The following is a 15,398-nucleotide window of genomic DNA, read 5'->3' as shown; positions in this document are numbered from 1 at the left end:
GTGGCATTTGGGTTCCTGAGGGCACCTGTCCCAGGCAGTGCCAGAGTGCAGCTAGAGCCTGGGCGGCCTCTGGGGCTGTGTGATGGTGGCTGTCCACACTCAGGACGCAGAGGTAACGGACTTCTGTGGGCACAGCCCCTGCCTCCCGGGGGAGTGCTGTGCGCATGATTGTACTTAAAAAAAATACTGCTTTGTTGGGATTTAAGCGACATATGATCCACTGCACATCTTTAAAGCATGCAGTTTGACAACTCTGGACATAGAACAGACCTGTGAAGTTAGTCATGTGGTCACCAATCCAGAGAGCAGGTCTGTGGCTCGCCGGCGTCCTGCGCCCCGCTCGTGTTTGCTGCGATGACTGGCGGCTGCTTCAGTCTCTCACCACTTGTCTTCTGTGTCGCCCCCAAGTCCATTCTTCCCGTTCCCTCTTTCTCTACATATTTTTGGACTGGACTCTTAAAAATTCATTTTATCTCCTCTGTTGGTCTATTAGCTGCAATTCTTTGTTAGTGGGTGTTTCAAGGGTTTATAAGTACATCTTTAGCTTACCACAATCTACCTTCAAGTGATACCACCTCACTTCACGTATCACATCCAACATCTCCCAGCCTTCATGCTGCTGTGGTCACACAGTTCACCTATGCGTACGGTACAAACCGCAGATACGTTAATATTTTTGTTTAAACAGTCAGTTAACTTTTATTTATTTTTAATAGAGATGCGGTCTTTCCATGTTTCCTAGGATGACCCCCAATTCCTGGGCTCAAGTGATCCTCCGGCCTCAGCCTCCCAAAGTGCTGGGATTAGGGACATGAGCCACCGCGCCCGGCCAAGCCACTCATCTTTTAACCCATTTCCCGTTTAGAAAAAAGAAAAGTGCAGCTCGCTGCCAGCACTCATTTCTTGGGGCAAATGGGAGACGGGCTAAAGGGATTTAAATAACGAGGAAAATCTTGAATGGTGCACATGCTCTTCATTTTTCTTTTCCCTGAAGCACATCCTTTAACATTTCTTGTAGTGCAGGTCTGCTGGTGACGACATTATGTCACCATTGTTTTGGATTTTGTCAGGTACAGAATGTGAATTTGGTATTTTCTCCTTAGTACATTCCACTGCCTCTCACCCATGCTGCTCCTGGAGTCAGCCATCCTCATCAGCTCTGTGCCTCCCAACAGAACATGCCCTTGTCCTCTGACTGCTTTTAGGATTTTCTGTTTATCACTGGTTTTATGCAATTTGACTATGGTGTGCGCTCATATCTCTTGTGTTGGGAGTTCACTGGGTCTATGGGACTCCAGACTTATACCAGTGGCCCCCAGGTTCTCAGGCCTTTGGCCTCTGAGAATTACACCACTGGCTTCCCTGGCTCTGAGGCTTTAGGACTTGGACTGGGCCAAACTAGCAGCTTCCTTGGGTCTCCAGCTTGTGGGTGGCCTATTGTGGGGCTCTTGACCTGCCAAAATTGTGTCAGCCAATGCCCCAAGGCCCCTCTCATCTGTCTGTCAGTCAGTCTGTCTATCTATCTATTGATCTATCTGTCTGTATATATATCTAGCTATCTCCTATTGGTTCTGTCTCTCTGGAAGCCCAACTAATGCAAGTAGCTTCCACTGATGCATCTTCAAGGTGCCTCATGGTCTCTTCTGTGAAATCCAATCTGTTACCCCATCCAGCATAGTGTTTCACTGTCAATATTGTAGTTTCTCATCCCTGTAAGGTCGGTCTGGGTCTACTGAATCTCTTCCATTAAGTCATTTCTTAACTTTTTTTTGAGACAGTCTTGCTCTGTCGCCCAGGCTGGAGTGCGGTGGCATGATCTTGGCTCACTGTAAGCTCTGCCTTCTGGGTTCACACCATTCTCCTGCCTCAGCCTCCTGAGTAGCTGGGACTACAGGCGGCCACCACCACACCCGGCTAATTTTTTTGTATTTTTAGTAGAGATGGCATTTCACCGTGTTAGCCAGGATGGTCTCGATCTCCTGACCTTGTGATCCACCTGCCTTGGCCTCCCAAAGTGCTGGGATTACAGGTTCTTAACTTTAACTTTCTGGACGCCTGGGCTGCAGTTTCAGCCACAGTTTGAGTTCTGTGATTCTAGCACCGACGCCGACTCTGGGTGGTTGGCTTTGCCAGGCGACTCTCCTTGGCATGTTTGCCCTGGTTGCTCCTCTGCATCCCTGGCACTGCGAGGTCAGGCACTGTGAGTTTACCTTATCTTGTAGGGTGCGGACACTTTGGTAACCCCTAGATCCTCTGGAGCTTTGTTCTGGGATGGAGTGAATTATCTGGGAATAGTTTGATCATTTTAGGTCTGGCTTTTATGATTTTGTAGGTGAGTCAGGAGCAGGGCTCAGTCTAGGGCTAATTATCTCCACTCCTGAGGCAAGATTTTCTGAGAACTCCACCTAATGCTCACAGATTGGGAGTTTTCCTGGTCTGGCTGGTGGGAGTGGGTCCTGTCCCCAGCCCACATGAGTACCAGGAATTGATCTTTTGTCTTTTCAAAGGTTGCTCACAGCCTTGGTAGCCTCCCTGTTTGAGTGTGCGAATGGGCAGCACCCCACGGGTGCTAGAGGGGCTGATCTGGTGAGTCCTTCCCCATGCAGGCATCTCTCTCTGGCACTCTGACCTGCAAACTCCTGCTGACTTGGTCTCTTCAACTCACAGAGGCTGCTGGGCTCTTCCTGGGCCCCTCCCTGCACTGAGGCCTGCAAACTCTCAAGGCAGAGGGAGGTCTGAGGCCATCACTGGGCTCATCTCCCGTTTTCCCGTCTCTCAGGGATCACGGTCCTTTGTTGCCAAATGTCTTGTGTCTTGACATCTTTTGTTTCATGTTTAGTCTTTTTTTGTCTTGTTTAGGTCTTGTTTCCTATGATGTTGTCTTGGGTGGAAGTGGAAGGTTTGTTTTTTAAATAAGACAAAATTTTAAATTTGTTTGAAAATGTTAGGGAGTGTCTAAAATCCTGGGAAATACCTGGACACCTGCTGTGCTGCTCCCTCTGGATCGTTCCAGCCACACGATGGGCACTGCCACCCCCAGAGTCATCAGGCCTGGCGTGCTGCTCCCTATGTATCGTTCCAGCTACGCGATGGGCACTGCCACCCTGACAGTCGTCAGGCCTGGCGTGCGCGGCTCAGCAGCACAGCAGGAGCCCCCTCACGCACTGCAGCCTGGGTGCCCATCTCCAGTTCTGGCTCTGGCTCATCTTCCTTGACGCAGGCTCTGATGTCAGATGACCAGGGGCTGAGGGCAGGGCTCCACAGGCCCGGGTGGGCTGGGCTGGAGGACACAAGCAGGCCCAGCGACCCCAGGATGCAGGAGGACTGGCTGCTAGAAGAGGAGGTGCTGCTGTCTGAGATGGTGGAGTGTGGTCGCTTGAAGGGGGCGGCATGGTCAGAGGAGGACACTGCTGTGGACCCTCTCATTTGTGACTCTGGAAACGGACAGAAAGCAGGTCAGGCTGGCTTCCGCTCCAGAAGTGCAGCCCAGGTTCAGGAATGGGATCAGAGTATTCGGAAAGGCCGACCAGGCTTTGCCACTGCAGTCATGCCCATCCAACCCACCGTGTCGGCCACTGGCCCAGTGCCCTCTGCAGGGCGAGTGACGGCGGGGCCGAGGCCATTGTACCTGTGCCCTTGACGATGCTGTCGGGGGCCGGGTCGCTCATCACTGCACAGTCAGGGGCCCGGTCGCCAGGCTTGACGTCCATGAATGGCTGGTTGCCTATCCCCATGGATGCCATTTCTTGGATTCTGAGTTCTAAGACAGAAGAAAGTACGACAGTTTCCAAAGCAACTTGGGGGCTAATGCCACCCCAAAGATGCCTGGTACCCCTAATGCCCTCAGCCCAAACCAGGAGGGTGTACAGGGTATACCCACCCTGCCCCACGAGGGGCACGGGTTAGGGTTAGGGTACTGAGGCTTGCTGTTCCGGTTTTCGGCATCATGGAGATCTCTCCCAGGGAGCCCAAGGCAGTAACCAAGAAAAACGAAGCCATGAGGCCTTGGAAACGGCGTGTCCAACCTGGGGGTGAGGAAGGGTCCCTGTCAGCTGGTAAGCAGGGAAGGGCCACACAGCAGGTCCCAAATAGAGCAGGGGTCAGAGTCCTGGGAGCCGTGTCCATGGGAAAGACAAAAGCAACAGGTTTCTAGGAGTTTGAATATGGAGAGGAGAGCTAAGGATAAGGTGAGAGGTTGGGAATGAATTTACTCTTGGTCAAATTAAGCAAAGAAAAAAATGATATTAATTGTAAGGAAAATGTATGAGGATAGAAAACATAATTGCATGTATGTAGTCCTAATGCCTATACTGAAGAATATTATAGTAAGAATTGTTTTCCAGAGTCTTGGGAGAACGGGAAGAAGTGCAGTGTGTGTGTGCTGCAGTCACAGAGTAATTGATCATCTTCACCAACAGGTGATGTGCAAAGCTGGTTCATCAACAGCGAGTGTCCCCTCTTGCAGGGAAGGGGCCCAGTGTGGCTGCCCGGACACAGGGCTTGGAGTTGGGCAGCGAACAGGATGTGGCTCTTCCCCTAACTCCGAAGTGCTATTTTAGGGTTAGAGCTGTGCGCGTGGACGTGGGACGGCTTCCTCCTCTGGCTGCAGTGGGTTTGCTCGTGTACCTTACATCCAAGCCCGTGGCCGAGAACAACCAGAAAAGCTGGACACAGTTTTTGAAGGTTTTTTGGAGGTGACAAGGCAATGTAGCCTCAAAGGGCCAACGTCCTGGGCAGATGTGGAACTCACAGGCCACTGGACAGTCGACACCTTTCTACCCCTCAGGGCGCTGTTGGTGGCCGATGAGGAGAGAGCTCATCTTGGAGCTTGGAGGCTGAGAGCTTCTGAAAACACACAGGGTGGGGAGATAAAATCTGGAATTCGAGGACCGCCAGGGAGGAAGGGCCTGGGAAACTCCCAGACATTCAGTGGGGACCTGGAAAGGGAGCATGGACTTTGCCAGGAGTGGGACAAACGGAAGCTGGATCAGCTGCCCAAAGGTCTGAGGCGGACTTCATGCAGCCCCTCCCCTGAGTGCATTCAGATGACCCACCCCTGCTCTGCCCACAAAAATAAATCCTCTGGAGGTGAAGACACCAGCCCGGGCCTCAGATGATCCTTACACATTTCCTACATCATATCCACGACTTAATAAAAAAATTATCAGGCACACCAGGAGAAAGGACAAAATGAGGAAAGGCCGAGGAAAACCCCAGATGATTAAACATCCACGAGATAAAGGTTTGGACGTCTCAGACAGGCCGTGGAGGTAACCAGGATTAATGTGGCAGGAAGTAGATCACAGGACAGACAGTCTCAAAAGGAAACCGAAATCCATCAAATAAAAGGAATCAAACGCAAACCTACATATCAAAAATAAACCAATAACGGAATAAGTGGGTTTAATAGCAAAGCAGATCAATGAACTTTAAGATGAGTGGAAACCACGCAAATGGAAGCAGGGAAGACGTGATCAAAACACAGAAATCACGCGAGAAACATAGGAACATGTAAAAAGGTCATACGTGTAATCGGGAGTTCCAGGTGTAGTGCAGAGAGCGGAGCAGGAGAAGTGATCGTATGTTCCAGAACTAACCACACGCTGGGACATAGGCAAGGACCGCCATGCTTGGCCGTCAGAGCATAGCTGGCCTGGGGGCAGCCAGATAGCTCTCATTCATGGCGGTGGCTGCCCAGGTCTCTCTGCCTGGGGGGTGTTCCCCGCCTTCCTGTGGATGGGACAGAAGCATCAGGTGGTTCACACACCAGGAGGAGCCTCAACGATGAGGGACAGGAGTTGGCAGAGAAACGCCCAGGTCCCTCAGTATGTGGGGGTCCCTCGGTATGTGGGGGTCCCTCGGTATGTGGGGGTCCCTCAGTATGTGGGGGTCCCTCGGTATGTGGGACAGTGCCTCAGTGTGCCTGTCTTCCAGAGGGTGTGTGCAAGGACCTGCCCATCAAACACCCTCCATGGCCTTCCCCTCCTCTCTCCCCCCTGTTCTCACCAAATAGGTAGAAAAAAAAGAGTAAGATACTCTAGATTTATATCCAAATTACATTAAATGTAAACACACTACTCCAATTTAAAGACAAGGATAGTCAAACTAGATAAAAAGAAAAAGTGAAATCAAACATATGCTTTTTACAAGAGACGTACCTCAAATATAAGAACACCAAATTTCCAAGTAAGAAGATGGAAAAATATGTGTCGTGTAAACACTAACTTTGCAAAAGGAAACTGGAATAGCTATATTAATAGGAAGCACAGTTGGCCTTCTGTATCTGGGGTTCCATATCCACAGGTTCCACCAAGGATCAAAAATATTTGAACAAAAAGCAATTAACAATAAAAGTTAAAAATACAAATAAAAAACCAATATAACAGCTATTTATAAGCATTTTCATTGTATTATAGATTATAAGTAATCTACAGATGATTTAAAGTATGTAGGAGCATGTGTGTAGGTTCTATGCAACTACTGTTCCATTTTATATCAGCAACTTGAACAACTGCAGATTCGGGTATCCGTGGGGGAGTCCTGGACCCCATCCCCATGGACATAGAGGGACAACTGTAGATCTAAGAGATGCATTTCATTATGATAAAAGAGGCTCTGTTTCTAGGAAGATATAGCAATTCTATATTACTATGCACCTAATAATTTAGCTTCAAAACATAGGAAGCAAAAATTGACAGAAAAAGAAAAATAGACAAATTCAAATTTACGTCATCATGGGAGATTTTCACATAATTTTCCTAGTAAGTGATAAGCAGCCAAAAGGCCAATAAGGATATAAAAAATCTGAACAACATGATTTTCAAAACATGATCAGAACTCTGCAATAACAACTACAAAGCACACTTTCTCTTCACGTGCACATGGAAAATTTACCAAAATGCTAGGATATACAACATTTCAAATAATCGAAGCTGTTACAGGTAGTTAGACAGGCATGAGCGGGCAGGAGAGGCTCCCCCACCCACTGGGAATGTCGGGTGATGGCTCGGCGTATTCGCACTGCCTCTCTAAAAGTGGTACCTTGGGAGCCAGTGCCAGGGAGAGGGCGTTTCCTGATGGTCCACACCTGCTGCACTAAAGTGTCAATTGAAGGCAGGTGTCAGGAGAAGCAACTCTGTGCATTGAGACAAAATGGTAGAATGTGACCTTTTGGGGGTACCCCACCAGAAAAGGGAAGAAAGCCTCAGATGGGGATGCGTACAACTTCCCAAGCACATGGCGCATCCTCACGTCCCCCCACAGAAAAGGGAAGAAAGCCTCAAGATCCTCAGATGGGGATGCGTACAACTTCCCAAGCACACGGCGCATCCTCACGTCCCAAGGGAAACGCGCACGCGGCCTGCAGCCCAGCCTAAGGGGAGAATCATGGGAAAGGGGCTGGCCCAGAAAGTCCTAGGATCAAGGATAAATGGGGCACTGGATCTTGGTGCCCGCTTGGGTCTCTTCCAAGTGTGCTTTTGTTTCTTTTCCGCTCTAAAGCCTTTTCAAATAAACTTCCACTCCTGCTCGGAAACTTGCCTGGGTCTTTTTCTGCCTTACGTCCCCCAGTCAAATTCTTCCTTCCGAGGAGATAAGAATTGAGGTTGCTGCAGACCTGTACAGATTCGCCACCGGTCACTCGGATACCTTCCACAGACAACAAACTCTAGTGCATATTATTTCACCAAAGTGGTCTTAAACTCAAAACTGGTATCACAAAGTTAACTAGAAAATCTTGGAAATTAGGTAATGCATTTCTAAATAACCCATGATGAGTCTGAGAAGAAATTAAAGTGGAAGTTAGAAAATACACTGAACTGACTGTTAACAGACACATGACATATACAAACGTGTGGGATGCAGCTAAAGCCAAGCTTAGGGGAAAGTCTGTAGTCCTAAATACTGCACAAAAACTAGAACAAAACAAAGGCTAAAATCGATGATCTAAGCATCCACCTCAAGAAATTAGGTAGAAAGGAAAAGCAAATGAAACACTGAAAAAGGTAGACACAAGAAAATAACAAAGAGTAGAAATAAATTAAATAGAAAATAAGTGTGTAGATAATCAATTAAACCACAATTCTGTTTTCTGAGAAGACTAATTTGGTAAATCCCTGGCAAAACTGGAGAAGTCAAGAGAGGCCTCAAGTGACCAATGAGGCAATGGGGAGGGGGTGCCAGGTCCTAGACACACCTGAAAAGCGTTAGGCTCCACTTTCCAGGTGACCCAGCTGTACCTGCAGAGGTTGGACAGCTCTGTGGCCCACACCCCACACCCCCAGGCCCAGGTGACCCAGCTGTACCTGCAGAGGTCAGACAGCTCTGTGGCCCACACCCCACAGCCCCAGGCCCAGGTGACCCAGCTGTACCTGCAGAGGTCGGACAGCTCTGTGGCCCAGGCCCCACAGCCCCAGGCCCAGGCAGAGTCCTGTGTGCGTACCCTGTGCTCAGCTGTCCACCTGGCCCTGTTTGAGGAAGGCTGTGAAACTAAATAATTTGAACTCAACGCTGTGGGAACTGTAAGCTACTCTGAACCGTGAGAGGAACCCAGCAATGCCCTGAGTCGCTGAGCATCAGCTGCAACTTCTGCTTTTTCTGGTAAATGGTCAGGGATGACCGGGAGGCACCAGAGATAAGAATCTCTCAGAACAAGCCTCCTCCTCCTCACAGAATGTTAAAGCAATCTTCCTTGGAATGTAGCAACCTGTACTAATCAAACTGCTGTCAAGTTGGCTGCAACCGTTTCTGTCTCTGCAAGTGAAGCCTCAGCTTCCCCACTTGGGAGCACGGACCCCGTCCCTTTGCAGTCTGCATTCTGGGGTGGCCATTCTCATGCTTTGTACTTGAATCAACTTAGTTCCGTTTTCTGAATCTGACTATTCAAGGCTGGCAGGGCCTATTTCCTGCAGGCTCCAGGTGCTTAGAACACAGGAGGGGTTGAAATGGGCAGATCGACCCCAGGGAGGCTTCGTGCACTACAGTCAGGCAGACCCCAAACAGGAAGCAGGACCAGTGGGTTGCTAAGGAAGGAAGAAGGCCAGGAAGGCTCTTCAGGATGGTGGCATCTCGGAGGTGAGGCCTCTGGCCAAGTAGCTGCTGTTGGGGGCTGCACAAGGGTGAAGCCCACGGGGGTGTGGAGTAGCCAGGAGGCTGGGGGCCAGAGGGGGAGCCTGCGGCGATGCCATGGGGCCCCCTGTGCCCGACAGAGCTGGCTCTGGAGTGTTTTGGGGGCCGGTGGGGAGGTGGTGGTTGCACCTGGAGGGGGTCAGGACTCAGGCAGGGTGCGGCCGTGCAGGAGCCCTGGTCGTGTCTGCCTGGAGGGGTCAAGGCTCAGGTGGGTTGCGGCCGTGCAGGAGCCCTGGTCGTGTCTGTAGCTTGGGTGCCCGGGTTTTAGCTCTGAGAGGCCAGAGCTGCCGGGGTGGGCCTGTAGGGTAGAGAGGGACAGCTGGGTTTACAGTGGCTTTGGCTATCAGTGAGGCACTGGGGCAGGCCCTGGAGTTGGAGCTCAGTGTGGGAGAAGGTCTGGGGTGGGGGGCAGTTGCTGTGAAGGTGGTGTTCGCAGCTGCCAGGCTGGAGGAATGAGCACAGAGAGGCACCCTCAGTGAAGAAGTCGGTGGGGGAGCAAACGAGGGTGGACATTGAGGGAGGAGGCCTGGGGGCGGGATCCTAGGGTGGGGCATGAGTGCTCTGGGGAGGGCCCTCTCACCTGCAGGAAGACTGAGGGCTGACCATGAGCTCAGCCTCCCAGGGCCACGGGGGCCAGACCAGCCGGGCAGGGGCAGGAAGTCAACCAGAGGGTTAAATCTGGAGCCAGAGCTGTGGGGGACTCTCTCTGGGGTTGCCACAGTGCCTTCTGTTTGCTTGTGGACATGAGAGACACGTGTGTGAGTGCTGTCGGGTCCAATCCAAGAACTTTCTCGTCAAATGCTGACCGAGGGCCCCCAGGTGCCCCAGACAGGGTGGGCCTCTTGGGTCCCATGAGGAAGAAAATGGACAGTCCGGCTACTGCAGGCTCCTCAGAGTGATTAGGCTCTTAGAGAGGCTGACTTTGGAGATCGAGTCACGGCGCTCAGCCCCTTTTATCTCTGACCTTTTGTTAGAGATGTCCTCGCCTCCTTGCCTCCCTGTTCCTGGCTCAGACCAGAGAGCCGTGAGACAGAAGACCCTTGGCTATTCTGTCCCTAATGTGGAAGGCAAAATATACCCCTCACCCTTACCAAAAAAGAAAGGCTGACTGTAGCCAACCAAACTGCTGTAACTGTGCACCAGCCCTGTGTACAGGAAATGATGTGATCCTGTTGAGTTTCCCCAGACCACGCACAAACCAATGGCCCTTAAACCTCCCCACTTCGGGGCAATGACCCCATCCCTTCGAAGTCTGTGTCCTCCCGGGTGGCATCCTCAGACTTTGTGCTCAAGTGAACTCAGTATTTAATCATACCGCCTGAATCTCAGCATTAAGGTTGATAGCCCAGCCCCACTCCTCGCCTTGGCCCCCGGCCCCTGGACTCAGTCTTCAGCCCCCACCCCAGCCCCAGCCCTGCCCCCCGCCCCTAGCTGTGCCCCTGAGCCTGGCAGGCCCTGCGGCCCCCACTTCCCACCTCTGCTCTTTAGCGCCTGCCGCCACAGGATGCTCCCTATGACATCGGTCCATGCGCTCTTGACCTCTGCGGAGCTTGCTTGGAGAATGTAGGTATCCTGAGATTTCCGCCGCCTGCGAAACCAGATCTCAAACCTCAAGCCACTGTCCCCGACGTTCTCTGTCATCCCGATCTCGGCCGTCTGCAGTCAGCAAACACCCGCGGCAGCACCATCAGGAACACAGATCTCTGAACGACTGGCTACCCAAATTCCTCAGTGCTGGAGGTCACTTCACCCAGACACCAAATGACAAATGTGTGGGATGGGTCAGGGTGGGCGAGACCACACTGCTCACAAGTGTGTGAGGCTGCTTGTGACTGTGCCAGGGAGAGTGCTTGTGTGCAGGATAGCTGTCCGTGTGTGCGAGGCTGCTCGTGACTGCTTGTGACTGTGCCAGGGAGAGTGCTTGTGTGCAGGATAGCTGTCCGTGTGTGCGAGGCTGCTCGTGAGTGACTGTGAGCGTGCAAGGGAGAGTGTACAGGACTGTCCCTGTGTGCAAGGCTGCTCATGGGTATGTGAGGCTGCTTATGTGTGCAAGGGAGAGTGCTTGAATGTGCAGGACAGCTGTCCATGAGTGTGCAAGGCTATGCACGAGTCTGTGAGGCTGCTTGTGTGTGAGCCCATGCACCCTCATGGCCTCTGTCAAGAAGGGAGGGACCCCCCCCTCCCTCAGCACAGCCGAGTCACAAGTGGGAACCTGCCCACCGTGGCGCGTCAGCAAAGCCCTCCCTGTGCACCTCCGAGAGCCAGGGGAAGGCCTGTCCCTGTGTTCACCTCTGTACAGGATCCACAGTGCAGTCACTGACTGAGTAGGTGCTTGTTTCTCAGCCCCTGGACTGGACATGGGACTGGAGAAGACGAACTTCTCCTTGCAGCTTTTGGAGGGCTAATGTTTTCAAGAATTTACCCAAGAACCACAGAAAACAAAACATCGCGGTGCGGCTCCTCCCAGCTTCACTCCCTCCCAGTTCCTCTGCTGGCCTCAGGTGAGACAAGGGTCCGAGACCCCCTTGGAGGGCCTGGCTCGGCCTGCACCCGATTGGACCGGGCAGGTGCTACCTTGAAAGACTGCTTGTACAGGTAGATGTCGTGGCTGCCCTCCACCTTCTGGGTCTTGCTAAACAGGATGAGGTCTTCAAAGAGGAACACGTGCCTCAGATACTTCTTCCTCCCGCAGCAAACGATAAACTCATCCCGGCATCTCAGCTGCCCCTGTTCCTTCAAATTCACCTGCAGAGGAACACACAGGTGGATTTCATCCAAGAAAATCCGGCGTCTGTGGTGGCACAAGTCACTGTCCCTGTCTAAATGTGTTAGCTTCATGACAAGATGCAACAGCAGCCAAACTGCCATAAAATCTGGCAAATCCACCTTAATGTTAGCTGTTAAAGGTTTTAAAGAGCATCAGGATAGAAACTGCAGCATCACATCTAAAAGCTCAGGAACTCACCCAGTCCCCAGAACCCTCCCGTTTGACCCTCTGGGCCCACACACAGGGGAGGGCCCCCGCTCAGGGGGTGAGGGTCCCACACCCCACCCCAGCCCCCGTTCCCGGGTCATACGTGCAGAGATCACAGGGAAAACCTTGCTGCGATTTACAGAACTTTCAACTTCAAAGCCCTTGCGTCCATTTTGATGGAACCCCCTGCTGAGGCGGTGCCAGAGTCCCCCTCACTAAATAGCCCCTGGGAATACGAGGGCTCCTCCTTTGTCCCCACAGAAATCCCTTCGAGCTGGGTCTGGGGAGACAGCAGCCCCCAGAGATGGAGCCGCCCTGCCCGCCGGGCTGTCCCTCCCCTGGGGCTTCTCAGCTGAGGATGCTGGGACAGCCTGAGGCGCCTCCGCACAAGTGACCAGGAAGACTGACTGTACCACTTCCTAGGAGCAGCCCCGATTCCATCGGTGTTGGGGGCCCGAGATGGGCCTGCCTTCTCCAGCTCATGTGGGGCCCCACCCTCCACGGCCCTGCTCTGCCATTGGGGTGTCGCCCATCCCAGGCCAGAGTGGAGTCAGCGCCCTCACGCACCGGCCATTTCTCAGCTCACCCGTGGCCTTTTGGGTGTCTGGGGTTTGGGGCAGCCAGGAGAGCCTTCACTATACTGAGCTGCACAACCCTCGCGGAGGGGCCTGGTGAGACCCACGCGGCCGGTCGAGGGCAGCAGCGTATGGGTGAGCCGCTGTGGGCCCGTATGAATGAGCCAAGGCCAGCCCCACGCCTTGGCCCTAGTGCCTTCTCACAGAGGGCTGGGGTGCAGCGCGCACGTCCACCTGTTTTAAATACAGCCCAGGTAAGCAGACTTCCAGTCATTCAGAGCCAGCCTGCTTCGCATGTCCTGTGGAACTGCAGCCAACATCTGCCAGCCATTGTCAAACCCTGGGGCTTCAGGGGCCTTGAGCCTGGCTGCTCCCTGACATTGCCCAGACAAGTAAGACCCTCCTCCCGGTGGCCCCCGCTGCGGCCTTCAGAAGGCTGGGCTTTGAGGGACTTTTCCGGGGCAAATCTGCCAGCACATCACCAAGAAAACTGTGCTGCTGGGCCAAGACTTTCTCACCAGCAGCCTCAGATTCCCCCAGCTTGCCTGAGCTGCCAGCGCCTGGGGCACTTACGTCGCAGCCGCGGATGGCGTCCACGGCCAGCAGGTCATTGCCGTGACGCAGCTGGAAGCAGACTACAACCTCGGCGGCTCGGAGCTCGCCCAGCTCCTGCCCCTGGGCCAGGCCACGGCTGGCCTCCTCGAGCAGGTCCCGGAGCAGCAGCGCGTACTTGGCCACACGCTGCACGGGCCGCAGCAGGTAGGAGGCCAGGTCCATCTTGTCACCCAGCTCCCGCTGCTTGTCCTGCAAAGGCCGGGTGAGAGGGTCAGCTCCGGCCTGGCTGAGGGCCGGGCAGGCTGTGGGGGGCGGGCCGAGGGGGATGACCTTGAAGAAGGCGTTGCCGTGGCTGCTGAGCAGGGCATCCGACTGTGGCTTGTTTTTGCTGTAGATCACGTACATCCCAAACTGCTCTTCCTGGAAAAGCAGAGGCAACTGCTTGGCTGTGGGAGTGACAGGCCCAGAGACAGCAGGCTCCTGCAGCCCGGGTTGGACTTGGAACTGCTCCCGTCCCAAGACCCTCCAGGTGCAGTTCGTACCATCATCAGGTGAAAGGGAGACTCGGTCCTTCATTAAAGACTATTGGAGTATCCCCAACACGGGGGCTCCAGGGGTGACCAGTTTACCAGCTACAGCCTCAATGCTGAGAATTCTGTAATTTGTCTTTAAAACACAGGCTCTAGGGGGTCGAAGGGGGAAGAGGATGCAGCTGGCAGTGGGCCTGGGAGGGCGTGGGGGGCACTGGAACGATTTGTTTAACGGCCAAGAGCTAAAGCTGTCAAAACATTTAAAATTGCCACAATTACGGTCAATATGAATCTGCACTTTATGTCTAAAAGCACCTTTTAAGAAAATGCTGAGGCCAGGCATGGTGGCTCATGCCTGTAATCCCAGCACTTTGGGAGGCCGAGACGGGCGGATCAGGAGGTCGGGAGTTTGAGACCAGCCTGGCCAGCATGGTGAAACCCACCCTCTACTAAAAATACAAAAATTAGCCGGGCGTGGTGGCATGCACCTGTAGTCCCAGCTACTCAAGAGGCTGAGGCAGGAGAATGGTGTGAACTCGGGAGGCAGAGGCTGCCGTGAGTTGTGATTGTGCCACTGCACTCCAGCCTGGGCAACAGAGCAAGACTTTGTTTCAAAGAAAAAAAAAAAAAAAAAAAAGGAAAGAAAACACTGAAAAGATGTAACATGCGCTCCTTTTGTCCACGGCTGTTTTCGTTGTGATAATTTGTGCTCAGTGGTCTGGGACACACGTCCCATCTGCCCACAGCACTCAGTGAACGCCTGTTGAAAGCCTGTCAGTTTCTTTCCAGAATAAATTAAAAACTTTATTAAAGACTCTCATACAGAGAGATTCCACGTTCATCACTGAGAAGCAACTTACGAGGAGAGACCACTGAGTCTCTACACTCAACGTGCTTCCAGTTGAAAGCCTCACAGGGAATTCTCAGAATGGGACAGGCTGGTCCCTCTGGCAGGTAATGGGGCACCCAGGGGCAGGGGGCGTGCGAAGAGGTGAGGCCTGGCCCCTCCCCGGAAGGTGATTCTGGGAACTGCTTCTGGCCTATCAGCCAGAAGTGGTAAAGGAGCAGGGCTGCTGGCAGAACGGGTGTGATGGTGTCCGTGAGCCTCCGTCTCCGGGGGCAGCAGGGACGCAGTCGGTCACACCACGCACAAAGCACCGGGCACTGGAGACCCACAGGTTATCCGTGTGGGGCGTCTGTTTTTCGGCTGGTCTTAACATCCTGTCAGGACCAGCTCCTAGACCTGGACTGAAGCTATTCCAACCGCCTGACACGTGTGCCCTGTAGGCCCCGCCTCTCTGACACCGGCTTCACCCACACCATCGCCCGGCGCCCACGCCATGGCCTGCACTTACGTGTCTCAGGAAACTGCGGCCCACGGCCAAGGGGCAGTGCCGGCAGCGCTCCAGCTCCCGGAGGAAGTGCTGCTGGTGGAAGTCGTGGAGCTTCTGCAAGTTGCCGAAAATAACATGGTGCTTCCCTCGAAGGCCCTGGGGCAGGTCCATTCTTTCCATTTCTGGAAAATAGTTGTCGATGACGTATCCTAAGCACCGAACGTACTCCCTCTCTGTGGCGATCATCTCGGCCATGATGTGCCTCAGTCGGCTGCTGGAAGACACAGAGATCCCGGGGGCACAC

At 53.1% G+C, this 15,398-nt stretch overlaps 1 protein-coding gene across 1 annotated transcript in view; it reads right to left on the bottom strand.

Annotated features, from left to right (window-relative positions):
- Positions 1-15,398, bottom strand: part of PLEKHG4B (pleckstrin homology and RhoGEF domain containing G4B) — an 82,836-nt gene that overhangs the window by 1,123 nt on the left and 66,315 nt on the right. Inside the window, exons 14-20 of the mRNA XM_032135234.2 lie at positions 15,116-15,368; positions 13,561-13,650; positions 13,249-13,479; positions 11,701-11,871; positions 10,602-10,782; positions 3,629-3,760; positions 271-3,434 (exon numbers count right to left, since the gene is read on the bottom strand). Coding sequence (XP_031991125.1) covers positions 3,115-3,434; positions 3,629-3,760; positions 10,602-10,782; positions 11,701-11,871; positions 13,249-13,479; positions 13,561-13,650; positions 15,116-15,368 — 1,378 coding nt within the window. The 3' untranslated portion in view covers positions 271-3,114. The remainder of the gene's footprint in view (positions 1-270; positions 3,435-3,628; positions 3,761-10,601; positions 10,783-11,700; positions 11,872-13,248; positions 13,480-13,560; positions 13,651-15,115; positions 15,369-15,398) is intronic.

The sequence above is a fragment of the Hylobates moloch genome, unplaced genomic scaffold (assembly GCF_009828535.3).
Source record: "Hylobates moloch isolate HMO894 unplaced genomic scaffold, HMol_V3 SCAFFOLD_17, whole genome shotgun sequence".
NCBI classification, from domain to species: domain Eukaryota; kingdom Metazoa; phylum Chordata; class Mammalia; order Primates; family Hylobatidae; genus Hylobates; species Hylobates moloch.
The sequence above is the reverse complement of the archived record's forward strand: the minus strand, read 5'-3'. Positions and strand labels throughout refer to the sequence as shown.